The 27,632-nt window shown below is 39.3% G+C and overlaps 1 protein-coding gene across 1 annotated transcript in view; it reads left to right on the forward strand.

The window, feature by feature from the left end:
• The first annotated feature begins 4,238 nt into the window (after window positions 1-4,238).
• Window positions 4,239-27,632, forward strand: part of LOC137294559 (dynein axonemal heavy chain 6-like) — a 75,887-nt gene continuing 52,493 nt past the window's right edge. Inside the window, exons 1-20 of the mRNA XM_067825604.1 lie at window positions 4,239-4,334; window positions 5,579-5,950; window positions 6,221-6,375; window positions 6,746-6,852; window positions 7,350-7,715; window positions 8,327-8,463; window positions 9,478-9,642; window positions 9,788-9,903; window positions 10,438-10,500; window positions 11,298-11,565; window positions 11,975-12,119; window positions 12,492-12,673; window positions 17,204-17,274; window positions 17,594-17,729; window positions 19,626-19,860; window positions 20,883-20,988; window positions 21,565-21,677; window positions 22,068-22,300; window positions 22,538-22,660; window positions 23,343-23,516. Coding sequence (XP_067681705.1) covers window positions 5,612-5,950; window positions 6,221-6,375; window positions 6,746-6,852; window positions 7,350-7,715; window positions 8,327-8,463; window positions 9,478-9,642; window positions 9,788-9,903; window positions 10,438-10,500; window positions 11,298-11,565; window positions 11,975-12,119; window positions 12,492-12,673; window positions 17,204-17,274; window positions 17,594-17,729; window positions 19,626-19,860; window positions 20,883-20,988; window positions 21,565-21,677; window positions 22,068-22,300; window positions 22,538-22,660; window positions 23,343-23,516 — 3,234 coding nt within the window. The 5' untranslated portion in view covers window positions 4,239-4,334; window positions 5,579-5,611. The remainder of the gene's footprint in view (window positions 4,335-5,578; window positions 5,951-6,220; window positions 6,376-6,745; window positions 6,853-7,349; window positions 7,716-8,326; window positions 8,464-9,477; window positions 9,643-9,787; window positions 9,904-10,437; window positions 10,501-11,297; window positions 11,566-11,974; window positions 12,120-12,491; window positions 12,674-17,203; window positions 17,275-17,593; window positions 17,730-19,625; window positions 19,861-20,882; window positions 20,989-21,564; window positions 21,678-22,067; window positions 22,301-22,537; window positions 22,661-23,342; window positions 23,517-27,632) is intronic.

Consider the following 27,632-nt stretch of genomic DNA (forward strand, 5'->3'; position numbering starts at 1 on the left):
TGCACAGATGGCTTTCTTATTAATATCTATGACAAATTCAACATGGCCGTCATTACGGCCATGACGGCCATGTATGAAATGTGTTAAAAAATTTCTGAAAGTTTTATTGGATCTATTTGTTGACATCATACGCTGAGTGCATACAGGCATTGATTGTGAGGGGAGATTAGACAAAATATTGATTAGAGGATTAGGGATACTGAGCCAAATTGACATGCAAACCGGGATTGTATAACAGCCATTTTCTATATCTCTAGCCCGAAACAAACTTGTACCGACATTTGAACACGGGAGATAAGGATTTCAGCTCACACAACACCAATGTCGGTAACCGGGCAATGATTTTGACTCACTTTTACACATCACCGCGAACGTTGAGGGTTAACGGCCCCACTGTGACATTCCGACCAGTAAACTGAACTGCTTATGCTGAGCCGGTCTTTTCATATTCTTTTGCTATTGGTTTGAAGAGACAAAAATGGGTATTGACGCATTCCATCAAGAATCGTGTCAATCCAACGCCTGCATGAAGCCAGCAGGCTTGAAAAATGAAACAGAAAGCTTTCTTTATTCTCCCTTTACCATTCAAGTTCCATCACAATGTGCGAATTTGCATCAAAATGCAGAATGATAATGCAATGAATTTAATGAGACCATTAAATTCTTATACACCTTTGCCTCTAAAATGAATGACAACATTCAGGGGAAAACCTGGTATATATTTTCGCGCAATATCTCTCTTTTATCCCAAATTGCTCGACTCTTCTCTTCTTAAAAGAGTGCTATGTCAATGCGTTGAAGCAGAGCTGGTCTACTTGCGGCCCTGAATTTAGCTGATCATTAAGCTATCTGAATTTAGTCACACTATAGAGACTGTATAATCAGTAGTTATAGTGGTATAATCAGTGGTAGAACAAACACATATAAGAAACACGATAATTCAGACTAAAGAATACATACAACATTTAGGATATGTATTTATATAGCGCACATATCCATGTAACTGTGGCTTGCTCAAGGCACTGGTATTTGTTTCCCTCGATCATTGGATGTCAATCTCAACGTCGCATCGTATTATCAATCTCAACTCCCTGGGGAGTATACACCTCCTGCTGCCACCTGGAGCACCTAGTATAACTATGGCTCTCTCATCCTAACAAGGTACCCAGTTTACAGCTGCGTAGACTGGGACGCATAGGCACAATACTTTGTCACGTTGCTGTACCAGCAACTAGGTGTTTGCACGTATTCATATGGCCATCATCTGGTCATATACCAACGTATCCGTGGGTCCTTTTAAGCGCACAGGGTTGTGTACTGTACACAATAGCTAGGGGTTGTGACAACATGGAAAGAGTCTGCACACAAAAGGTTTTTACATCCGGTCACAGGTTTGCTCGATCCGAACACCTCAACCTCGTTGGATGACTAGCCTGGCGCTTTAGTTAACTCGCCCACCGCGACCTCAAACATAAATATAACCGATGTAAGCAAAAATGAGTTTGTTGTTAAGTACAGGACAGGACCCATTTTTCTGACACATTTCTAGAAAGCCAAAGCGTATCCATAATTGTCATGGCATGTCATAAACTCAACACTGGAGATGCGATCCTTAATATGTTTGTACACATCTCCTATTTCTCTAATTGATGGGAAAGATTTAAGTAAAAATTCAAATATTGGTCAAACTGTTTCCCCTACAGTTTAATATGTTGCTTTACATATGATTGCAATCATCTTAACGATCTCGCCAGGGATAATCTACAATCTTGATAGAGTTACCCTGATCTCGCACACCTTTTGATTAGGCATATAATTTCATGATATATGGAGTCTCGTTCAAATACTTCATTGATTTCATGAATAAGAAATTATTTGGCAATTTATATCTTTTTCAGCGCAAAACATGAACTGATAAAAAATGTCAGCAGAATATCACCATTAAATTATTCCGTATAACCTTTGTGATATACCATTTGTATGAATTTTGTAGGAAAGTGTTGAACTCGATTTGAGGATGTATTTTCTGGAAGTAATTCTAGATTTTTATCAATAATCGACATTTGTGTGTATATTTTTCTTTCTAGTGAACTATCACGTGGCATCCCTTGTATGTCTTTAAAGATTTGGAAGAGCAGGATGATTATTCCATGAAATTTCCATTTTTCCGATCCAGATCTAATTTTGCTGGTCAGATTCAGGACGTATCTCTCACTCCTACTGAACACAGCGCAATACAGAAGAAATACGAAGCGTATAACGGATGCAGCATTGGCTGCATAGCTGAATATTATATATGTCACCAATATAGTCGGGGTTGTAGCTATTCACTGTATCTTACAATACAAGTAATAGTGCTGACCTAGGAATACTGCCCCTACCGCTGCCCAGTCACTTAAGATAAAAGATAAGGGGAAACATGCAGTGTACACAGTAGCCAGGTTAGAGCGAGTGAGTGAATTAGTGAGTGAGTTTACTTTAAGCTCAACTCGGCAATAGTCCAGCTATAAGGTGGCGGTCTGATTCAGGAGCAGACAACTCAGTGATCAACAGCATGAGAATCGATCTCTGCTGTTGGGATACGATGACTTAACCAAGTCAGCGAGCCTGACCACCCGATCCCGTTATTCGCCTCTTACAACAAGCATGGGCTACTGAAGATCAGTTCTAAGTCTGACCACCCGATCCCGTTAGTCGCCTCTTACAACAAGCATGGGTCACTGAAGACCAGTTCTAACTCTGACCACCCGATCCCGTTAGTCGCCTCTTACAACAAGCATGGGTTACTGAAGATCACTTCTAAGGCGGGTTTTAACTCGCAAGGTTACATCACCGGTTCCAGGAATTTCATAACCGTGCATAAAACATATTATATACTGCTCTCTGATTATCTTTTAGCTTTCTTTTCATCATTATAAAGCGATATGAATCAAATAAACCCGGGTATGGAAAAGTAAGTAAGAACCCGCCTATACACGTTACGATACATCCAGAAATGGCATTTCTTTGTGTTCGACATGACAACCACCCCTGAAATCGGATCGGGTTTCTATGAGCCTGTATCAAAAACACTATTGCTGGAATAATTACAACAAAACCCACAAGTCGAAGCACAAAGTTGAAATAAATTGGCGTTAGCGAAGATCAGAGGCCTTAGAGAGTCATTAGAAACAAAACCCACATGTACGGTATATCAAACTCCGTGACATGTGCAAACCTTATGGGCAACTCTGTATTGGCTCCATGTGCCTGCAATGGCAGACGTCAAGATATAATTTTATGAGCAGCTTTTAGAGCTCCTGTTAAGTTAAATCTTTTTAATCTTCTGCTGTAAATGCACGGATTATCGTGCAAGTCAAATAGTAGGGAGAACCAACAATAGAGAGCCTCGATCGGCTACGTCATACCAAGGACTTTGCTTGTAGGCCAGGGGTTCAATAAAAGATACAACTCGTTGGTAAGTGTGTTAACCAGGGATTATTGTCTGGAGTGGTGTCTCAGGCTGAAAAAATCGACATTGACCCGCACCGACCCAGCAGTCTCTCACACAGAAATGCTGTACGTAAGAACAATAATCCCGAAAGCTATATTACACCTTATTTCACTTCACCTCATCACATTTCACGAGAGATAAAATATGTTTTCTTTCATGTCTAAATGACAGCTCCAGTAAAAAGGCCAAATATATAGTGCTGAGACCCACACCACACAGACATGCTGTAAGTCATACTGTATGATGGACAGTGTTAACGCAGATATCCCACGGATACCCATTTTCTGCTGAGTAAACAGAGGCAACCTTGAACAAACGCAAACAAAGTCAGTCAGTGTTAGCAAACACACAAGCCAATGGTGTGTTGAAACGGACTGACAATTAATTGAAGCGTCTAAAAATAACGTTCATCAACTCTGTTGTCTATTGGTACAAATGTGTGTTTTCAATACAATTATGATATAACGCATGATAAAACAAAAGCTTTCTTGTGATAATACGTATATATCTACGTATTATGTTCAGTTAGCAACTACTATGCTTTAGATGTGCACAAATTAGATCTAAATCTAAATAGCATTTTTTTTTTTAATACTTTTTCTCCATGTCCTGGATACGATAATTCCAATATAAGAAGACTACTTTTGTTTTGAATTTACGAGAAAGAGGAATGTGAAGGTGGTTCTCGCTACGGAACAGCTAAGGCGACAAAAGTAAGTCTAGCTTATTTTTGACGCAAGGCATTGTGGGTATTGCTAAGGTAAACCATCATGGCGTCTTCCAGCGTAAACGAAGCACCTTGCTGTTTACATTTTGTAATGCGGAACACTTACAAATTATAGTAAGGCTATTTACCAAACATTTTTTATTTATTGAACTTTCTGTCATGGATACATGGCGTTAGCGATACTAGATCACAACTGTCATCAATCAAAATCAAAATCAATCAAAATAGAAAAAATTTCAATAAGCAAAGTTTTTTCTTCAGACGTTCAGTTTGTTTTGATATTACGTATGCCTCTTAGTGAATGTTGTTTTTCGTTAAGCTGTTATTCAGTCATGATTATGACAGTAGATTATATAGAATATATCATATATATTGTAGCATAAACCATGCCACTGTTTGTTCTAATGCTATACATGTGATCCATTATTTTCCCATCATGAATGAATCAGGTTACATTGTGGATGTTAACATGTCCAGAATAAGGACAGAGCTCCAGATAATCTTTCAAGCACTTGGGGGTTTACTCCCATGTCTGTTTATGTATGAGTAATTGCAATTTTGAGGAATAATTAGCATTTTATATACTCCCACTAGTTAAAATCTTTGAGTACTTTTGCGCAGTTTCATATCCTTGTCGGGAACTTAACTCTTCTAAATATATAAATATAAATGCATCTCAATAGACTAAAAGCTTTTACTAATTGTCATACTGAAAAACTTATGGAAGCCATTTCTAAATACTCACCTTGTGACTATTAGAGTGAAAATGTGAGAGTGGTTACGGTTATAATGGTATATGTATATATAGGCAATGCCTACCCTTAGCTAAAGCTGTTGTAGAGTTTGGGCACCATAACAAATTATCATTCACAAGCCAGTAGTTAATTGAGTAATGTATGCAAGGTACTATAGACCTATTGGGTTTTAAGTGATCCTTGTGTGTTTCTTTTATTCCCAGATTTGTAATTTATTGAGTAAATGCGGTTTTTATTGAGTAAAATATGCAAATACGCACCTTATCTGGAGCTCTGTGAAGGATCTTTTATATCTAGTTTAATGTATCCCTTACATTGTCCAACAAATACATTTAGTTCAGATTGTTTCCTCTATGTTGACGAACACATAGGATGTTTATTTAATTGTTGTGTCAAAATCTGTTGCTTTATGGTGCAATATGTTCTTGTATTATTTTCTTCTTGTGATGATGTGTGGCAGTGTTTGTTGTTATATTTTCCTTTTGCATGTATCAATACATTGTTATTCATATTTTGTGTCACATCAATCATCAAAGTAAATCCAAGATGGATCGGTTTATCACTGAAGTTTGATCTTTCAAATATTTGATACATTCTCTGCAGATATCCAAGGACTGACACAGTCAAAAGAACAAAATGTCGGAAGGACGTGGAGAATCACGAGGTAGTCTCATAAGCCAGCTGTCTGAATCGACAGTTTTGAATCAAGATTTAGGAGATATTGGTTTATTGGAAAATGAATTGTTATCCAAACCAAACCTACCACGTGCCAAAGTTGCCAGATTTGATCTTGGTTCACCAAAATTTCCTAAAGGAAATGGAACTACTGTTCCATCTGGCATCAGACTTGGAATAAAACCAATACCGAACATGGCAGCAGAACTGAAAGAGAGGCTGTATGATAAACCAGAAAATTCAGCTGTTCTCATCAATGCAAGATATCAGTCACTGAGACCTCCGTCCACTAATGGCAATGTAAGTACTACTAGCTTAGACTTTGCAATTTTAGGATGTCTATCAATCAGAAATCATGAGAACAAGATTCCGTATTGTGCATCAATGACTTAACTACAATATTATATTCATGAATAATTATCGTATTTGTTAACCAATATTCATGATACATATCATATTCGCCACATAGTGTATTTGTGGCAGCCCTAATAATTATCATTACACCATGTACACAAAAACCGATTGACCTGTCTGTTTGTCTGTTAAATTCTTTGTTCCGTGTTATTACAGCTGCAGATACCTCGTCCTCCTTCTGGCAAACGTGAGCAGCACCCAATGCCAGCTTTCAGAACCACATTGTTCAGGAAGGACTATGACCGTCGACAGCAGCAGCTCAGACAAACTGCTGGTGTCGAACTCTCCTCACCACCAATCTTGAAGAAAATGTAATGTTACCATATCCTCTGTCACAGTGTCGAGCATACAATGTAATCCCAATATTGCTAACTGCATAAAACAACATTCATTCACTTTCTATGACACAGTTTATGCAGACTAATTAAGGTAATTGTTATTCTTGAGTGCTCTTTCTCTGAAAGATTTATGTGCTCTTCAGAATTGAAAGGTCAAGAGCCTGATACTTTCTCACCCTTTTAAAATAATAGTTCAGGTTTATGGAGCTTTCCTTGCTGTAACCATTGTAACACTTTGTTGGTTGGCAAATGAGTTTTGTAATGTTGGATTGGCTCTTAAATCTATGGAGAAGGCTGACTTAGATGTGGGTCATACACAATGCATAACATTCACTTTTTCCAGTATTCAAAAAGCGGGTCCAATACGAAGGGAGATCGATCTCGTTGCTGACAAACCAACCTCAGATATCCCAGTGGGGGATCAAGTTAGTTTGGTTGGTACAGATAGCGGTATGTTGTCATGCATGAAGCTTCTCAACTCTGAACAGTGATACTTATGATAGAATATATATACTGTCTTAAACATGTTAAAATAATTTTAACTTATTCCTAAACATGATTATTGAAGCTAACAGAAGTTAAAATGATGATCTCTTAGACATTTCTAATGACAACACAGGTTAAATAAATTCCTGTTTCAGAATGGCTGAAGCTGTTCATAGAATGTATGACTGTCTTAAAACATATTAAACATAACTCTGAACAACTTTTAAGGATTAATTTTAGTATCTACAATGTACAAACTAAAAGAACTTTATATACCTTTCATATTTAGTTTTTTGTAGCAGATCCAAGGGAACCTTGAATTGTTTTGCAGATTTTAGTTTCTTTAAGTAAGTACAGTAATCTGTCTCTCTTTTGTATCTGTACAAAGGACACCAACAGTATCACAGCAATAAGTATCATGGCAGTGGTACCATTTAAATGTGTGTGACGTCTGCTTGCAGTGACCATCAGTACCACAGACAAACACAACCGTCAGGACTCAATACCAATATCTGGCTCAATCACAAGCACTGAAATACCAAGTGTGGATAAAGATGATGTTGATGATGATGATACTGATGAAGATGATGGTGACAGGAAATACCCTGGTGAGATTCCAATCATAGCTAAAAGGGAGAGAACTCTGGAGATAAAAACTCCACCGCTCCCTCTGGGCAAGATAGTAACAAAGGAGGATGGTCCTAAGAGAGCACCCAGTGGCCGAGCTCTAAGTGCCAAACAGTCTGTGTCATCAGCTCGAAGTCTGTCAAGACCCGACCCCAACATTGTGTTGACATATCTCAGGAAGAATAAGTATGATGACTCAGGTGAGACCAGTGAAACAGAGTGTTCATAAATGTTATTTTACCCAGCAGCCTCACTATTCCAGCTATATCACTGCGGCTTATAACTGTTAAATGTTCCAGTTTGTGCTGGACCAACTTGTCACTTCAGGAGCAGGACTTAACACTACTGGAGCGTTAAGATGTCACATTGTCTGCTGAGGATGTAGTGAACTCCAGACATGCACTTCACATACTCTATCTAAACTGGAAATAGAGCAGAATCATTTGGTAAGGTGAATGAATGAAATGACAACAGCTGAAGGGACAGAACCTGGCCAACTGATCTCCATATTTGTCACTTCTTGCAAGATAAAACTGATCCCTGTCTCACCCTGCATGTCTACCTGGTTCAGTAGTCAGTGGGTGGTGATAGTTACACTGCGTGAAGAGCGTGCACATTAGTTATTTCAATTGAACAGATATCATTGCTTGATATCTTTCTTTTGTGGTTCATGTCCTCTACCAGCTTGTTAGCCTACTGTCAGCTGCTTCATTAAATTATACAGTAACTACATATTCTTTGATTGGTAAGGTTACATTTAAGTCGAGAATGTTTTTACTATTTGGACTGTTTCTAGTTTTTCTGTTTCTAGTTCCTGAAAATGACAGTGTTGTTGACAAGCTGATTCAGTTGCGTCAGAACTTAAACTGGGAGACACAAGTTCCTCGATATGGCCCAGAATGTAAGAAGAAATTACTGGAAATGATGCAGAAGAAATGTGCTGATGATGTAAGTTGGAACTGATCATGGAACAGTTACTGGTGCTTGGCCATATTTTACACATAATCAATGAAGCTGCAGTGATTGAATGGGATAGGCGGCTGACTTTGTGTTCTAACAATTAAGTGCCTTACTCTGAGGGTATGGGTTTAAATCCCTGATGGGACTCACCCCCCCCAAAGTACAAGAATCAATACTTTACTAATGAAGTGTAATCCTAAATATAGCATATGTTACATTTGACCACTTTCTAAATGGCATTGTGTACTCATCAATGAACATCAATGGCAACATTCTGATCACAAGATAAAAAAGGTTTCTATGATGTTAAAGTGAATACTTGATATGCCTATTAAACAAGTAGTGAATATGTGAGGTTCTGCTGATCTATATTTACTTGCCTTCTGGAAATAGTGCTAGTTTGCTCTACAGACTGAAACTCAAATGAGCTAACACAGTCCACCTGTAAACATGTTCTTAGAAACTCCAAACAGCCATGCTGATAATTATGGCTATTATTCAGATGAATTAGCGTACCATGCCAAGATTTTCTTCACTTCGAATGTTTGACAAACAGACACACAGGTGAATACTGAATTTGTCAAAGATAAACATGTTTCAGTTTGTGAAGAGAAATTAAGAGCTGCCCTCTGTGAAAAGTACAAATCATGTTAGTAAATATCATGACCTTTCTCAGTGGTGTTAGTACCTCGCCGAAATGTTATGCTCATTGCAATAAAGAAGTTGACTATCCACAGAACTTGGTGTCCTGTTCTCAGTGTTATTCATGTGACAGAGTTATTGCATATGCACTGTGCACATACTTTCAAATGCCAGGGTGCCAAACATTGATGAGTTGATCTTACAATTGTCTTGAAGTAAAAGCTTATTTAGTTATGTTTTTGTGGTTTTGTCAAACCACAGATAACTCAAGGTATTTTCATAGATCCCTTTAACCCTTCCACACTGACGCTTGTTTGTTCATGTGTATGATGCAAGTATGTGTGTCCTATGTTCTTGCAGGAAAAGGTCATGAAAGAGGATGATGGTCAGTTTTTCTACTGCCTACCGAGAAACAGACGACATCCACGAGCGCGGTATGACCCCTATGACCTTCAGATTGTGTCTGCAGACACAGCCAGAGCTGAAAATATCTACTGGACAGTGTCTGCCTCATTCATCACTAGGGTAATACATTTATCATTTTATCTGACATTAAATCCTTATCTCAAAGAAAGGTAATTGTTACTTTATCTCATAGAACAAGATTATGTACAGTATGTTATGCTTTGAGGAGTAATAACAGTAACAGAAATAAAGTCGGGTATTTCAGTGTCTGCAAGGGGAGAATGGCCAGGATTCCTCCTCCAATACAGATGCCCTTCTGTGGCTCTGGGAGAGACGCCTCTTCTACATGATATTCCAACTTCCTGTCTTTGTCAAGTTCAGGTGAGAAAAGGCATATTGTAAATGAAATGCTGAAGATTGCATAGAAGTCGTATGTATATCTGTGGGCAATACTTAGAGATACTGAGTAAGGAGTGATGGGATTTTTCATATCATATTACCGGACCATCATCATTTTCTGATCTGTTTACTTTATGTTATGTTGTTTCTGACTCACAACTCAATGGGGCCATTTTATCCTGGACTTCAGGGCCTCCTTTCACAAATAACTATGGTGACTGAAAGTCAGACAGGTAACCTTACTGCAGCTTTAAAGAATGGAAGTTAAGGTTAAGCTTAGTTAAGGTTGCTTCATGAAAGGAGCGCCACAGTATATTATGTTTGACGTAGGATGGAGGCAGTATGTTGACACTGAAACATTGTCCTCATTAAGCTGTAGACACATGATGGTTGTTTAAAGTGCCATATTTGTTGTACCTTGTTCATATGTTTGTGCAGGTCACTATATAATGTATTTTTTGTATAGGTTTTGTGTTCTGCTATGTGACAAATGTGTGTATCATGTCTTTACTAAAGGCAATGGAAGACATTCAAACAATGGAGAAGAAACATTCGACATCAGAAAAACTCTGGAAGCAGGTAATGGCATTTCCATATCTGAAGTAATGTTTGTGGACAAGTATTCTGTATTTTATTAGGTGAAATGATTCAACTAAAGTATTATTCTGTAATATGTCTTATGTGCATGTAGATCACTACAACAAGCAGATAATGACAGCACGCAAGCAAAGACTGCAAAATGTCAGATATTCCTTCCTAATGTGCAAAAAGTGCTTTATGACATAATGTTAAGTATTGCTTCAACAGTATTACTATCACGTTGTTTTGTTCTGTTTTTGGAGACTCGTGACGGTCAGGGGTAAAATTGACATTCAGCAACCCATGCTTGTAATAAAAGGCGACTATGCTTGTTGTAAAATGCGACTAATGGGATCGGGTGGTCAGGCTCGCTGACTTTGTTTACATATGTCATCTGTTCCCAATTGTGCAGATTGATGCTCGTGCTGTTGATCACTGGATTGTCTGGTCCAGACTCAATTATTTACAGACCGCCGCCATATAGCTGGAATATTGCAGAGTGCGGCGTAAAACTAAACTCACTCACTCACTCACAGTTTTTGGAGGTTTTGTTTCGAAACAAAAGACACAAGGTGCAATTGTTCTCTCAGTGGTATACCTTTTTACTGTAGATGTCATGGGCATTAAGTTTTTAGATAAAAATCAAATGTGCCGTTTCAATTTCTACTCTTTTTGGTACCTGAAGCCTCTTTAGTGACTTCCTACGATCAGACCTCCACATCAAGGTATTAGTAAATATGTATTTTAATGAAAACACTTTTGATGAAATGTGTGTAATGTTCATTTATTGATCCTAGGAACTGCCTGTACAAGTCCCTGTTCATGGCCAATGAGGTCCTCCAGGGATGTCTCATCCATGTGCGGTATCTATGTCAGGCTGCCAAGGGGATCTCTGGGAAGGAACTGGACACTGCTAGTGAGATCTCTTTGGTCAACCTCGACCGCAGCAAGACGCTTATGCTCCAGGACTTCAAGGCATGTCAGAGAGATCAAGGGGTCAGGGCTTTGCAGCAGCTCAGTCTTCTCAGGGACAAGATCATTGAGATAGTCTGGGAGTCCTGTGCTGTGAGTTATCTCCCTTTAATTGGTGGTTCTGTAAACATTAATTTTCGCAAATGTTGAATTATGTTAATAGGATTTGTTTTCCAAACCTTGCTTCATGAGGTTTCACCTTTATTAGAACACGCAGTATTTACTAGTCAACATTACTGCAATGAATTTGAATAACAGTGGTGAACAGAATCACAGCTTGATGTCTTTTGACTACATGGTACATTCCTTTATCATCTCTGAGTACACATGAAGTGTGATAGTTATTCATGCATATTGTGAGTCTGGTAATAATGGTTTGCTGACACCAGATTGTCTTGATTCATATTTAAAATGGTGATAACACTATGAATGTATTCACTGATGATGGAGGAATATTACTGTATCATGTCCACATGATGTCCTACTTGCTCCTCTTTGTCAGACTGTGGCTGAGATGGAAGGGGTCACACAGGGTATCAGAGGTGACAGTCACAAGAAAGTCACCATCATTGTACCGAAAAATATCACAGATGCCTTGAAACAATCAAGAGGAACAACCAAGTCGGACAAGAAGGATCCCAAGAAAAGTGAGTAGAGATTGTTTGCCCTGAAAATTATGCAATGCAAACACTGCACAATACAAGTCCATTAGACTTTATCACAACTTGAGACATTTCTGCATGGCATACTGCTTTTTGTGATTCTAATTAATATCCTAAGAGTTTCATTAAATCACAGTCCTTTTCCTTTATGAACATGATCCAGTGACAGATTTACATCATTACAGGCTTACGGTTTTGACCAATAAGAGCCAAATAGCCAGTAGTAGTAGAAGTGTGCTCCCCTGAAATCATAATTTGTTCATGTGTAAATGTTTAACATACTGTGTTTGTGTTTCTAACACCTGTATACTGGTTGTGTAAGAGATGGTTAGTGTTATGGAGTATTGTGTTATACAGAAGACAGGCCACTGTATGCTGAGATTGCCGAGTGGAGGAAGATCCTGGCACGACTGTCCTGCTTCCTGCGTTCTGTCGACTACCTCCTCATGGACGTGCTCCACCACCTGGTGATGACAGCAGTGCAGCAGCTGCTGGAGCACTTCATCGCATCATACAGCATCGGTGATGAAGATGAACAGGTACTTAAACATTGTACATATTATTTCATCATATGTTAATGAAAACCAACAAGCACAAATTGTTTTCAGGCATACTGACAGTAACTACCATGAAGTCCAAAGTTAATCAGTCAGGAGTCTGAATATATGCAGAAACCTTCTTTTTACAATAAATTCAAACTTGTAAAACTTTAATGTAATCGTTATTTTTTGTAGAAACCTTCAAAAATAAATTTATTTAAATATATTTATATATATTTCAATATTATCATCCAACGTAACTAGATCTGAAATCTGTTTTTGATAGATCTGAAAGATTCCATCAATTAGTATGACATTACAGTTCTCTGCATCCTCAGTCTTTCTGCAGGGTCATGAGTGAACCTGTTGTCAAAGGCAGCGCAATTTGCTGGGCAGAGTTGTGGCCCTTTGTTGTACCAGAAACCTGTGATCAAGGTTGAATCCCAAACCTGATTATGTTTCATGGTTTCTCTGCCCCATACATGCTGTCAATGGTTTCACCCAAGTGGTCAAAATACAGAACCTAGAACAGATGTGCACACACTAATTCACTAACTGAGATTTTGTATTCTTTTCCACAGATCCAAAATGGCATCTGTTATGCCTTTGTTATCTTTTCATGAAAATAGAACCAGTTGTGTCAGGGGTTTCATTATTATAAGCCCTTTGTGTGTCTCTTTACTCAGATTGTGGATATGTCTCCCAGAAGTTTGAAGGTTTGAGGGTTTGAATCTTGCCCATGTTATCCTAGATATATATGTCTATAATAAAACTTCCGTCCCACAATGCTTATTTCTTACCTTTCTTAGATCTGTCACATTAACAAACTGTTCCTCTGTCCTGTTTTCTGAACAGCAATAGCTGATAAAAATATTTAGTGCTTCATCAAGAATACTTAACATATGTGTACACACTGCCGAACAAACTGAAGTCATAACCTGTCAGCTAAACCCGCATACCTGCAGATCTCCATAAACTCAGTGTTGCATGGTTTGTTCATAAGAATACATACAGGTACAGTTCAGGTGAGACATCAATGTGGTGCATTATTGCATCTATGCAACTCCATTTGCTCTGCATCATTCTCCCAAACACTATCCTGGCTAGTGGACTGGGTTTTCCATGGAAAGCCTACTGTCCCAGTTTATTGTGAAGTTTGTTTGGCAGTGGATTGTTTATGCCTGTATGTTATTGTCCTCTTGTATTTCATGTACTGAATAATGTACATATCATACTGTGTGTTTATCATGTTTAGACCTGTATTTTTAATGGTTAGTACATATATGTAACTGACACATATAACTCTGTATAGTATGTTCATCCTGTACAGTAAGAATCGTGTCCCTTGTATCAAGGTCATATAAATATTCTCTAATATTATGACCTCTTTTACATGTATTTACATGTACTTCTGTTTTTATTCTGATATATCTGCAATGTTACGGATAATAAAGTGCTGTGACTAAAGGTATAAGAAATCCCCTTTGAACAAGCAAACTAAAACACAGACAAGTCTAAAATATTCAATAATATATTGAGCAAACAATGAGCAAGTTGCAATGAATCAACTGCAGGTTTAACTTTTGCCATTTTACACTGAGAGTGAGATCTGATGAACTAAATGAAGCTTGTTTGCAATGTCAGTGGTTAGGCAGACTGTGTCAAATGATGGTCATGCACTGATGTAGACAAAGGCAGACAATTAATATAGACAGACAGACGACGAATTCCAGTGTGTGATTTTCGTCACACAACACAATAACCAGCCTTTATATGTACGACAGACTCAAGAATTTACCAGCAAACCATGGCCATATCATCATTCTCTCAGAGTCTTTGCATACACGAAGTAAACAGTAGACTGCCAACGGCAGGTAACTGGAGTGCTATCAAGAAGGTGATAAGAGACATGAGAGTCAGATTGGTCAGGCACTGCCATTTAGCCTCAAATTTCCATCCTTTTTCTCTAAGTGTGGAAACTGGACTTAGTTGTCCCTCTTGCCATGGGTAGGAGGACCTGTCATATTATGTTCCCAGTATTTTAGTATTTTTCAACATCAGACTTTCTGCTTCAAAGTACATATCCTTCACTAAACGTGCCTAGTGTGTGTGCATTCTCTGTGTCCAGAGAGCGGTCAAGTTAGTTTTACTTTTCATATATCATCTACTAACAGTTGTATTTATTCCAATATTACATCCATACTCTTGCACCAATGCTTGTACTACCACTTCCCATACAAAATGTAGACTGATCGTATTACCAAATCTTCCTCATACTTATTACTTGCATGAAGCACTTAACTTAAGCCAATGTTGGTTAATGTTTTTGATCACATCCACCAAAACTATACTAAGCACAGAAAGAAATTGTGCATTATCAAAATATTATCCCAGTTGATAAGTGTGATAACAATGTCAAAGGTACACATAAACTTTAATGGAGGGATCATGAGACCATAACAAATAGGGAGAATTTCAATTGAAAAGTCAATCACAATGACGTTTATGAGTCCACAAGCGGGACAGGGGTCAAATGACCATGTCACAAGCTCAGTAATGGGTACGTCCATCATGGCACTGAGAACAGCAGTGCATCGATGACACATAGAGCCAGTTACATGTGCAAGGAAGAATTGTGGGATGTCACACCAGATTCTGTCAAGTTCTGTTGCAAGGTCAAGGAAGTTATCTGGTGGATGAGGAAGACGGTGTAGATGTCGATCCATCTTGTCCCAAACATGCCCTTTCATTGAGATATCCAGTGAATTTGCAGGCCAAGGCAGTATATCAGCATTGTTCTATTGCAAGAAATCCATAGCAACCCTTGCAGTATGAGGGCGGGCATTGTGCTGTTGGAATGTTAACCCAGGACCATGACATTGCAGAAAAGGTTTTGCCACAGGTTGAAGAATCTGATCCCTGTAGCCCACACCAGTTAAGTTGCCTTGAACAATCACCAAAGGAGTTCTTTGGCGTGCTGTTATTCCACCCCAAATCAACACAGAACCACCACCAAAGTGATTCCTCTCCAAGACACAGGCCAGTGCATAACGTTCTTCCACGCGTTATTAAGCATGTCGACGTCCATCACTATGGGAAATGCTAAACCTGGACTCACCTGTAAAAACAACATTTCTCCACCAAAACAAGGGTCTACTGACATGATTTCAGTGTGTTGGGGTGAATACGGCGAACACCTGGGATGGTCCAGGCAGTCATCACTGCAGTCTGAAACCTGTGGCGAAGATGGATCACCCTTATCCATCTGTCTTGTCTTGGCGTTGTTACACATGGGCGCCACTTGTCATTGAGACATTCCCCTCACAGAACATCCAAATGGCTTCATGACATTGTGCAGACGTTAGCCTTGGCGTGCTATGAGTTTCAATAGCTGTTTAATTTTTTTAACGATCGTAGGGGCAGAGGTTTAGCTTTCCAAAGTGACAGTATTGTGAAGCATTCATTCGCTCTGTTTCTCTCTCTCGGAATGCACATGGAACAACGTCTTGCACGTCTCAAGGACAAACCCACTGACGTCATGGAACATGGCACGTGCATGCATGTTGGATACATGTCACTAATCTGAGTTTAAATCCTTATGTGCCTACACAGGTTTGATAAATTTAGATTTTGAATTTTTGTATGCACAGTTTCTTTATGTGCCTAGTATATTTTCATACATATTTGTTATTTCTGCTATGCCATGATATTTTATTTATTCCCTGTTTAAACAATATAAAGCACAATCTTAATATTCATTATATTAACTGTAACTGATTCCATGTATGGTGCATCAAAATTCCTTGTGTTAAACATGGACTTTGCACCGTTAACTCCTTTAGTCCTTCTGGAAAAGCCAACATTTTGAGAGATGAATGCACCTAGACTGAGGGTGTCTGCTCAAGTGAAAAACTCAAGCAAGCTAAATTGCACAAGACATTTTGTGTCAGAAAATTGTAGAATCCAAAACAGTGCAAGACAATCTTTCTGCAGTTGCTCAGTACTGTAGCATAAGACATTAAGGGCCATATGATACACTGTTACCTCCCTATGATGCATTAACATTAGTAGGTGTCTACTGGCATGGTGCTGTCTTTAGAATCAGACCCTTCACTCCAGTTCATCTGTCCATGAAAGCTTAAAATTGACAAAACACTCACAGCAGGACACACTGGGTGAACTAGGAGTGACTTGTAACTGCCAAATCAAAATCATGTTTGGGATTTAGAAAAGATGTTGAAGTTCTGAAACATTTTGGCTTTTTAACATCCTTCATTTTGTACAATCCATTAGCTGTTTCAGTTTCCTATTGCCAATTTCTATCCTTAAGTGAAAAAATGATTTATTTTAGGTTTACTGTTTGGAACTGGCATTTTTTTTAGATACAGATATCAGGGATTGTTTATCTTGAACTGTGTTTGCTTCTTTGATAGAGAGAGGTATGTATCAATGTGGAGTGATGGTCTGATTTTAATGAGACAGCTAGCATGATATACCTGCTGACTGATATGTCTGCTGGATATGTTGTAGGATTCACAGAGTGACTCAGAGTCTGTCAGGACAGATGCCAGCTATCGACCCAGCTACATATCATCACAGAGGTAAGACTGAGTGCATACATTGGGACATGTGTGTATTTTTGTAAACAGGATGTGATTGTAAACAGGTTTGTAAGGTAGTGCCTGCATTTGTAAACAGGCTGTGAGGTGGGGTCTGTATTGGCAGACAGATCTTTGAGGTAGAATCTGTGTTTGTAAGCAGGCTGTTGGGTAGGGGCAGTATTGGTGACACATCCAAGTCTTATAGGGTCTTATGTCTTAAAAGTGGATGATGGATTGAGTGTGAAATGAATGTTTTGTTTGGTAGATTTTGTTTTAAAAAAATTGAATTGTATTATTTTGATTTACCTCTAACTTTAAGACGAACATCAGTTGAGTCCAGCCTTACTCCAAAGACATCCGCCCGTCCAGTGCAAGTGACCAAGAGTGGCTATGTGATCCCCCAGTATGACTTTGACCAACCAGAAGAGGAAACAGGACCCCCCGACATTGACCAGGTCAGAATTTTCACCTACCTCTTCACCAGCTAATGTACCAAGGGGAAATTTGTAGATTAGAACAAGTCCACAACAACTTACGTTGACTGAAAGAGGCAACCAGGAGGTAAGGCAGTCAGGCTTGGCTGTATGGTTCATTGTATGCCATCATACCCCAGTGTTATGGATCTTTGCTCATGGTATTAATCACAAGATTGTCTGGTCCAGACACGATTATTTTCAGGTAGTCATCATTTAACTGGAATATTGCTGATTGTTACGAAACCAGTAGACACGTGCAGACACCTGAATACCATTCTTAGCCAGAAACATATATCTTTACTCTGGTTTTTCCCTTGCTTAAGGGCACATGCAAGTTCTTGGATCATTTTACAGCCTTGAGTGAAATATTGTCTGTTGTTTTAAGATACTATTGGTTATGGAAATGCATAAAGAAATATGTGATGTGCTAATAATGTTTTTAGGGTTGTGTTCTATGCATTTAAAGTGCAACCAAGCAAGAAGGGTTTCGGAACATTGTGATTTGGGGACAGTGTCCTTTTGGTCTACCCCAGTACCCACAACATACTTATTCTGGTAATAACCATGATACAAAGCAACCTCAGTGCTACTCCAGTGGTATATCTATGCTATGGTATGGCAGCTACAATCACCTTAGTGCTTAGATCACTTTGTACAGTGCCATCCTATAATATACTGAACTGGATCCTCTGGTTTGGTTTTCAAGCTGAAGTCAGAAGGTCACTATGGCCTTTCAGTACCCAACATTATATACGTGATGAAACATTCAGTCTGATGAGAACAATTAAATGTGAAACTGGTTACTTATTTTAGAGTATGTTCTAGGGCCATTGCAGCTGAGGTATAGTCTCAGTGTCTGTTCACATTCATAGATTTTAGCCAGTTATGAATATTTTGAAAGTTTGCTTGTATAAATGTATTCACTAGATTTGATTTGATATTGATAACGCCAGTCTATATAATGTACATCAGAATTTGTCAGTTATAGCATACACTTACTTTTGTTTACAGATTTGGGGTGTCTGTAAAACATGGTAAACATGCATGTTTTCACAATATGACACCTTAAGAGGTGTTTGTTTCACTATAAATAGCAAATACATGTACACAATTCACTGAATATATTTGAAGATATTCTGTTGTCTTCATAACCTTTGTCACATTCTTGCAGCTTCGTAGATGGATGTCAGATGCCATAATCATAAGCATGAGCTATGTTGAGATGATCTTTCTCCACATGATAAACACAATTCATTCACAAAATCTATGTTTCACTATTTCAACTGCTTGTGCACATTCACTCACCATGTTATGTGATCAGTAGTTTTTTAGCTTAAAGTTTTCTGTTTGTAATCTTGGTAATATTTATTGCTACTACTTGTACTGTACCTGAAAAGTAGAGGCTTATTCTCAAAGTATGAGTAGGTCTATGTTTGATGGTTATTTAGTACAGGGGAGGGGCAAGTGAGATTTAGGATGGGTCATAACTACAAGAGACAACATGTAGCAGCAATCACGATACTTAATGGAACTAAATGACTATGATTGAACATTCAGTTCCAGAGTGGCCTGGCTGAATATCGGTGCTGTGGGGTGGCCTAGTGGTTAAACTTAAAGCATCTGCTTGTCATGCCAAAGACTTCCTCACATGGGTACAATGTGTGGAGCCCTTTTTCTGGTGGCCCCCACCGTGATATTGATCGAATATTGCTAAAACTCACTTACTCACTCACTCTCACTCACTGAAAAATCGATGATTGTTTCAGTCATGAAATAACTGTACTATTTGATAGGGAAACAGTTTTGGAAATGGCCCAAACAATCTGGCAAGCTAGATGTTGATTTCTTTCATCATGTGGCATGTATGTGTATCAGGTTCTAGAGGAACTGAAGCACAAGGAGATAGTGGAGGAGATTGTGGCCCCAGTGTTCAATGTGTCCCTTGTCCTCAACGTCCCCAAACCATCCACTGGACAGTCCACACGGAGACAGAGCTCTCCACGACATAACATTCGTAGTCCACAAGGCAGGCAAAGCAGCTCTCTCAACAATGAAGAGAAAGCTGTCAAAAAGAAGATTGTCAAGTTTCCTGATGAGGATCCTATTTCTGGTAAATAGTAGGAAAAAACAGTTGTATGCGCTTGTTACGAGTGTGTATTTTCTGTATATTTTTGTTATTAATTAAGTAATAATTATTGTAGGGTCACAACATTTAGTGTTTTGAATATTAGATATGATAGGTCACATTTCGTGTAATAGATGGTCAGCACTTTTATCTGCTCTTGGTTTTCTATTTGCTACTTCCGGGAGACTGCTAGAGATTTCTACAGTGTTGGCGATGGACGTATGTACCCAAACTTTCAGGAAATGACTGAATATATATAAAAAGGCTGGTGGCCGTGTTGCTACACGGACATTTACTGCTGTTACATCACCAACGTTAACATATCCGTCAACGCCTGAAACTGCTGTCAGACCGCTCGCTGTGTTTTCATTCTTCATAACTGTTTCTCCCTCGTACTTTGATGAGTTTGCTATATTATATTTTGTGAGCCATTGCCTTAGATTTTGTCGCACTTGTATTGTACTGAAATTGGTATTGTGAAATTGACTCGTGACCTTGTATAACTTGCTCTCTTTGCCTAAATAATATAGAATTTGAACGTTTAAGACTTGTCTTCGTACTGTTTTGCTGGTTCACAGGGGATTTCTTACATTCTTTGTCAGGGAAAATTTTTAACCGTAACACTCTCACTTAACCACTACTAGGGGAGATTCGGAGGTGGGGTAGCCTAGTGGTTAAAGTGTTCATTCATCATGCTTAAGAAGTGGGTTCGATTCACTACATGAGTACAATGTTTGAAGCCCATTTCTTGTGTCCCTATGTGATTTTGGTGACATATTTTACACATGGTGTAAAACCATACTCACTGTAACCAGTACAGACAGCATGATCCACTAATCAGGGATTTAAATCCAAGATTCCAACTGATGATGATTTTGATGGTGAACATCTGTATCACTTGAAACTTTTTCCCCTTGTGACAAGCCACTAAATATATCAATACTGTTCAAGCAGAGCCAACTATACCATGAAGTGAGTGTGATGTATGTGTTGTGTGTTGTGTACAGAGAGTGAGAGTGACTACCTGAGTGGGTCAGACGAGGAGGATCAGCACTACTCGGAAGAAGACGAGGACCCCAATAGGAACAGATTTGCCTACAAAGAGGAAGTCAAGTGAGTAGCAGGAGAACACTACTCTCAGATGTACTCAAGTTTCAGAACTTTTGTAAACAACGGAAGGAAGAGCTTTATGTTATTTTTTTTAATAATCATCAAATTATGTATTACAATCTATGACTACAACCATCCTTTTTTCTCCCATCAAAGTGTTGAAATCTTATAAGTTTGTGGTGAAAATGAAACTTATTCACACTTCAGTTTAGTAACAGTTTAGCATAAGAAACATGATGAATTTAATGCATTATTGTGCTTTATTATGGTAATTAGAGTAAAGTTATTGTGATCAGGTATCGTGTAATGAGGCCTTCTTCTCCCCACACTACAGGTGATGGTATCACATGGTAACTGATTGTAGGTATTAATTCATGAAGACTTCTGCAATGGCACAGGTTAGATTTGCTGGAATTCTGCTATAAGTTATGTAGATCCCAACACACTCACCGGAAATGGTAGTGAAGTGTCTGTTCCTGTTTTAAAAATTAATTATCAAAATTGTCTATAATTGCCATGGGTCAGTAATTTTGACTGACGCTAGTATGTAAATATGGCTTCTACTTATTAATGTTTCAGAGACTCCTATTCCCGACAAAATGTATCTACATCTTATGTCAGCCTGTCACCTACTGAGATGGACTTTAAAACCAGTGTCTTTGAACTCATAACTGGCTTCGAAAACACTGTTGGTAAGTTGTTTGAAAGAATTAGTCCTGTTGTATAAATGATATTTTGTTGACAGTGTAGGCAAAAAGAGGTGAGTGAGTGAGTGAGTTTAGTTTCATGCCACACTCCGCAATATTCCAGTTATATGGTGGTGGTCTATAAATAATCCAGTCTGGACCAGACAATCCAGTGATCAACAGCATGAGCATCTATCTGCACAGTTGGGAACAAATGACATGTGTCAACTAAGTCAGTGAGCCTGACCACCCGATCTCTACCCTGGACCTTCTTGGGTTGCAGGCAAAAAGAAAGATGCATAGTTGTAAACTTGAGTTGGTGAGATAATATTTATCACATTAGCAATATCTCAGCTCTTTTGTACACTTCACATGCTCACCCATATTTTTTTACAGCAAAAGTAGTCCCAATGTTAAGAGAACCAAAGCTAGCTGTCTTCTACTCTCCTCCTAAACACGACCTACGTCTCAAGTTTGATGAGGAAGAAGAAGCAGAACGAAGAGAGCTACAGATGCCTTGGCCAGACATTGACCTTCTACTTCGGGATGACCCCAAGTACCAGAAGATGCTGGCTGAGATCTCATCCTATGTCCACATGGAGTTGGAACTGGTCAAGCAGTTCTCCACGGTAATGACTTGGACCCCATGTCACAAAGCACATTTAGTTTTATATGTATTGGAACTCTTATACCTTACAGTGACATAATCCTGAGGTGGCTCTTTCAGAGATGGAACACTGAATCTACACAGATGCTATAACCTGTTTCTGGATGTTATGTAGAAAATGACATATTTATATATGGTTTGAATTTTTAGAATTTGTTTTCATGTTTCTGTTGATGACAGTGAATATTTTTATTTTTAGAACTATGTCCAGTTTTGTACAATGGTGGACCAGTCTCGGTCTATGGATGTTGAGGAGTCCATGGCCAAGAGGAACTGGTCAACTGAGGAATTCAACCATGTGCTGGCAGCTCACACAGAGATGGTAAGACATTTTGTCACTTTTAGGTATTAATGGCTGCTCAGGGCTAATCATATGTTAAGGCCTAAGTGTCTTTGCTGTGTAGGTGTTACAGATACAGACTGTACCAAAGGCAAAATCAGAGTACTAGTTGGCCATATTCACTTCACTTCACTTCACTTCACTTTACCAAATGGTTAATAAAATGAATACTGTATTAAAGGATGCATGTTTTTTTTCTAAAGATAGGTTCATTATTTTGGGGTACATTGTATCTGGAAAGTGCATTTACAGTGAAACCTTATTTATTACAAATTTAATACATTTGTAGTTGGAAATAATTTCCATATTACTGAATATACCTGAGCTACATCCAATGGTTTTTTAGAAAAAAACACTTAAAAGTATTAACTCATTTTTTTAACACATAGTTTAAAATAATGATATAGTCACAAAATGTCACTGAATCAGAAAATTTAATTTACTTCGAAGTAAGCAATTAAATGCCATTAACTGCTGTCTCAGATTTCAGGTTTTTCTCTTGATGAGTTGAAGTGTTCCTTTAGTGTATAGCTCGTTAGCTAAATATACATCTACACTGTCCCACTGGAACTCAGAGTGTTTGAAGTCATGTCATAGTGTTTAACGTTATTGCAGCGTACAAATTGTTACTGTCGCTACTTATTATGATTATGTTTTTGTCCAGGTGACAAGGATGAAGCACATGATCCTGAACCGGAGGATCTCCATGATCCAGGTGTCAATCACAGACTTCTTTAACTCCTGTCTACCCTATCCCCAGAAGATCATTGATATTATACACAAACGGCTGCCAGTCACAGCCAACAAGCGCAATGAAGACCTACTCTCCATCATAAAGGTAACGTATTGGTTAGTATGGGAACAGATGACAAAACGATGCATTTACTATAATGAATTGCGATAGTTTTTTTGAATGGGAGGGATGAAATTAAAGAGCATCGATATCCTGAGTATTACTATGGGCTAAAATAGGATGGAAACTTTGATACCAAACAATCTTTACTCTATACATACAACAATACTGACACAACCCAAATTTTATATGTAACCAGTCTGCATCAGAAATATGGGCTTCATTGTTGTAGCCCCTTAAATATTTATATTTATCCTATCCTGACTCATGCTTATTATGCTTATCTCCTCCCTCTATGTGAAGATAGTGGAACACTTTAAATCCCTTGAAGTTCCCCTCTAATTGAAGGAGATGTACAATACATTCACCCACCAGAAGCCTCCCTTTCCCGCCAATATGGTCACATGACTAGCCATGCTTGTCACTCTCTCCTTCATAGCTCAACAAGGATGGTTGGAGGCAGATGCTTCTGCAAATCCACCACTGCTGCATGCACCGCAATCACTGAACACCAACCTTTTCATGCAACATATGATGAACCTGATGGATCACCATTTTGAAGAGGCATGGAAACACCAGTCACCAGCTACAACCACAGTCGCCCTACGTGAGAGTCCATCAGCTGCATTAGGTCCATCGGATTGGTCCATCCATTGACTCACTGAGTACTTGCACTCGTGGATCCCGCTGCTCCCCCAATTCTTCAGTGATGCCATCATCAATCGTCTTTTTCATCGGATGAGGATTCACACAGGCATACGCAAAGGCATTCACGGAAAGACAGGAGGACCATGCTGACATTCACTGCATGGACATTGTTCCCCACTCGCGAATGCAATTGCGGAAGGACAGAGAGGTTCCATGGACAGAGATAGATGTCGCCGATCTCCATCACCAGAAGAAGCCCTCTTCTCTGACTCAGAGATTACGTTGTGAATTATGAATGGGTTGGACAAAGCTCACACCTATAAGATGAGTAATGAGGACATTGACATATTGACATTTCATCTGATTGCACCGATATCTTTGATTCCTGAAACTCTGTCCACAGCCTTCCAGATGGCAACCAAGTATCAGCAACAACACATTCTGGCGTTGTGAGCTCGTCAATTCCGACTACATCATATGTAGCCCTTTTTTGAAAGCACCTGACATAGATGAGGCCTACAAGCTCATCAATGAAACTCGCATCATGGCCAATAAAGTAGAGGATAAGTGACTGGATAGAACCACTCAGCATACTTTCTTCAGACTTGTCCATTCCACGGCTATCACTGAGACTCTCATCTTCAAGTTTAGCAACCCGGAGACCGATGAAGAAAGGATGATCCTCTCTGTGCTCACCAGAAGAAGGATCATCAATTCATCTCGGAGCATCTAGCGTCTATGTCTGCAGGAGTGAATCTACCATGCCAGTAAGAATTATTATCAGTGTTTTCTTGGGGCGACAGCTTTACTAAGCCCTTGTCAGTGGTATTCGATGGCAGAATCGAGGACATCACTAAATCTGTCACCCAGGACTCCAGGGAAGTAATGATGATAAAGTCAATCAACGCTTTGACTACTGTCCTCAAGCAGACATCTCAGTGTCACTCCAAGAAGTCAAAGTCCAGAGAGTGGGAGGGGATCCAGAGAGCAAGAGACAAGAAGAACTATGCTTACGGCAGCAAGAGCTCTTTTGGCCGCTGAACTGGAGGAAGCAGGCTCTCCAATGGAACAGGACATCCTGACTGGGGTGCTAAAGGAGGAAATTGCTGATGATCAGGTACGGAACAACTGGAGTCTTCCACCCCCAACCGTTCCCATATAACCTTCACGAGTAAGAATTGGGGACATGTCAATGACAATTACGTCATGAGCATCCAGTGAGATGGCTGCAACATCCCACTGCAGGCAGCCTCACCAGTCACATGAGACCCAGCATTCTTCGTGTATGCCAGGGATCAACGAGACAAGTTAGCTGACACCATGTCACCTCTACTAGAGAAAGGCGCAGTCAAAGTTCACCTGGATCAACTAACACCAGAATTCTACTCCCCAATTTTACTGGTACCCAAGAAAAACTCCAAGGAAAAGTTTCGATGTTTAGTTCAACAAGGATTATCTACTGAAACATGGACAGTTCAGAATGATCCATCTACCACAATTGTGAAATCTCATCTGTCCAGCAGATTATCTAGCCAGCATCAATCTGAAAGGTGCCTATCTGCACATTCCGATTCATTCAGACTGCAGGAAATATTGGCGCTGCCTATTCAATGGTCAGCACTACCAATGGACAGTTCTAGTGTTTGGAATATCTTCAGCCTTGTGGCCATTTACTTTGGTCACCAAGCGCATTGTCACCTACCTACATCAGTGGAGACTTCACAGCACCTTTTACCTGGATGACGCCATTCAAGCTCATCATGAGACAAGTCAACTTAAACTTCAGTTAGACTTTATCATCAAGGTGCTAACTCAACTTGGATGGCTTGTTCATCTATGGAAGTCAGTATTAGAGCCACAGCAGGATTCGTTTCATCACACCGTTAAACTGCATCATTGTCCCAGAGGATCAGTGGGTGAAAATTCAAGCCATGATAGAACATGCTCTCTCTCGATTACCAGTATGACAGTGGCAATGTCTGCTCTGTCTGCTCCCATCATTGCAGAATCTGACCAGACGAGGACATCTACAACTACGCCCATTATAAAGGTTCCTGATTCAGCATCTCAACACCTCAGATCAGATAGCTCTGCCAGACAACTTCATTCCATATCGACTATGGTGGACTCACCAATCAAATGTCTGTGCAGGGACGCTCTCAGCATCTAGTGGGAAGGGCTGAACGCTTACAGGTTCCTCCCTCCAGTACTACTACTGAAAGTCATTGGTAAGATAAACAGACGACACTGATACAACTGATTTTGATCGCATCTTCTTGGTCAGCAAGAGATTGTTTCCCAGTTCTCATCAAGGAACTAGGACAACCAACACTACAACTGCCAGAGTAGAAGCACCTGCTTGTCCATCACTCAGCTCTGTTATCACCGTGAAAACAGGGATCAAGCTGACTAAAGTACCTGAACTACTCACCTTACTATGATCATTCCAGCTGGAAGACCAACAATGCAGATTTAAGGCTCCAGTTCGTGTTTAAATGTTGCACTACAACACCTTATAAGTGATGTCTATGAGCCACTAGACTGGACATCGCTTGAATTATTGATACAGAAAACACTGTTCCTACTCGTCCAAGTGACAGCATCAAAGATGTCAGAAATACATGCTCTGGACTTCAGTTGCACACGATTTGACTCCAGTCATCAAGAGATTGTACATCTAGAACTGTGATGGGATTTCATAACCAAAAATCAATTGACTGGACAACTGGACCAATAATTCCACATCCTGGCATTACCTACAGTCATCGGGGAACATGATACACAGGATTTATCATTATGTCCAGTCAGAGCATTGAAAGTGTTTCTCCAACGAACTAAAACAAGGAGACGTTTCAAACACCTGTTCATCCCTTTACTGAGACATCTACTGAAGTATCCTGCAACACTATCTCAGTATGGTTGAGAGCTGTTATACTGAGGGCCTACAAAGCAACAGGACTTGAACATCTGCAAGCTTCCAATCCAAATGAAGTGAGAGCCTTGCCGTCGACAGTCACTCTACATGAAAACTACTCACTAACAAGTATAGTGGTGGACTGCTTTAGGAAATCAAATATGATGTTAGCCGACCACTCCCTATGGGACATCACCTTGGAGGACATCACTGGTATTCACCAGTTTGGACAACTTGTTGTTGCACAACAAGTAACGGTTCCACAAGGGCGCTGAGTTCTACTCACACTTTTATCATGTGACTTCTTAAGAGCAAAATGCTCTGTGGAGTATAATTGTTGAGAGTCCATATTGCTTTTATAGTTCCGGAAGGACGGGAAGCACTGGACGTAGTTATATGGCAGCCAACAGAATACAGCATGGCATGATCCACTGCCATTTCTGTAGGATTCTGTAAGCATAATAAGCACTAGTCAGGATAAGGACAAATATGTAATTTTCAGAATAAAGTTGATATTTTATATTTATCCTGGCTCATCA

The sequence above is a fragment of the Haliotis asinina genome, chromosome 8 (assembly GCF_037392515.1).
Source record: "Haliotis asinina isolate JCU_RB_2024 chromosome 8, JCU_Hal_asi_v2, whole genome shotgun sequence".
In the NCBI taxonomy this organism is placed as follows: domain Eukaryota; kingdom Metazoa; phylum Mollusca; class Gastropoda; order Lepetellida; family Haliotidae; genus Haliotis; species Haliotis asinina.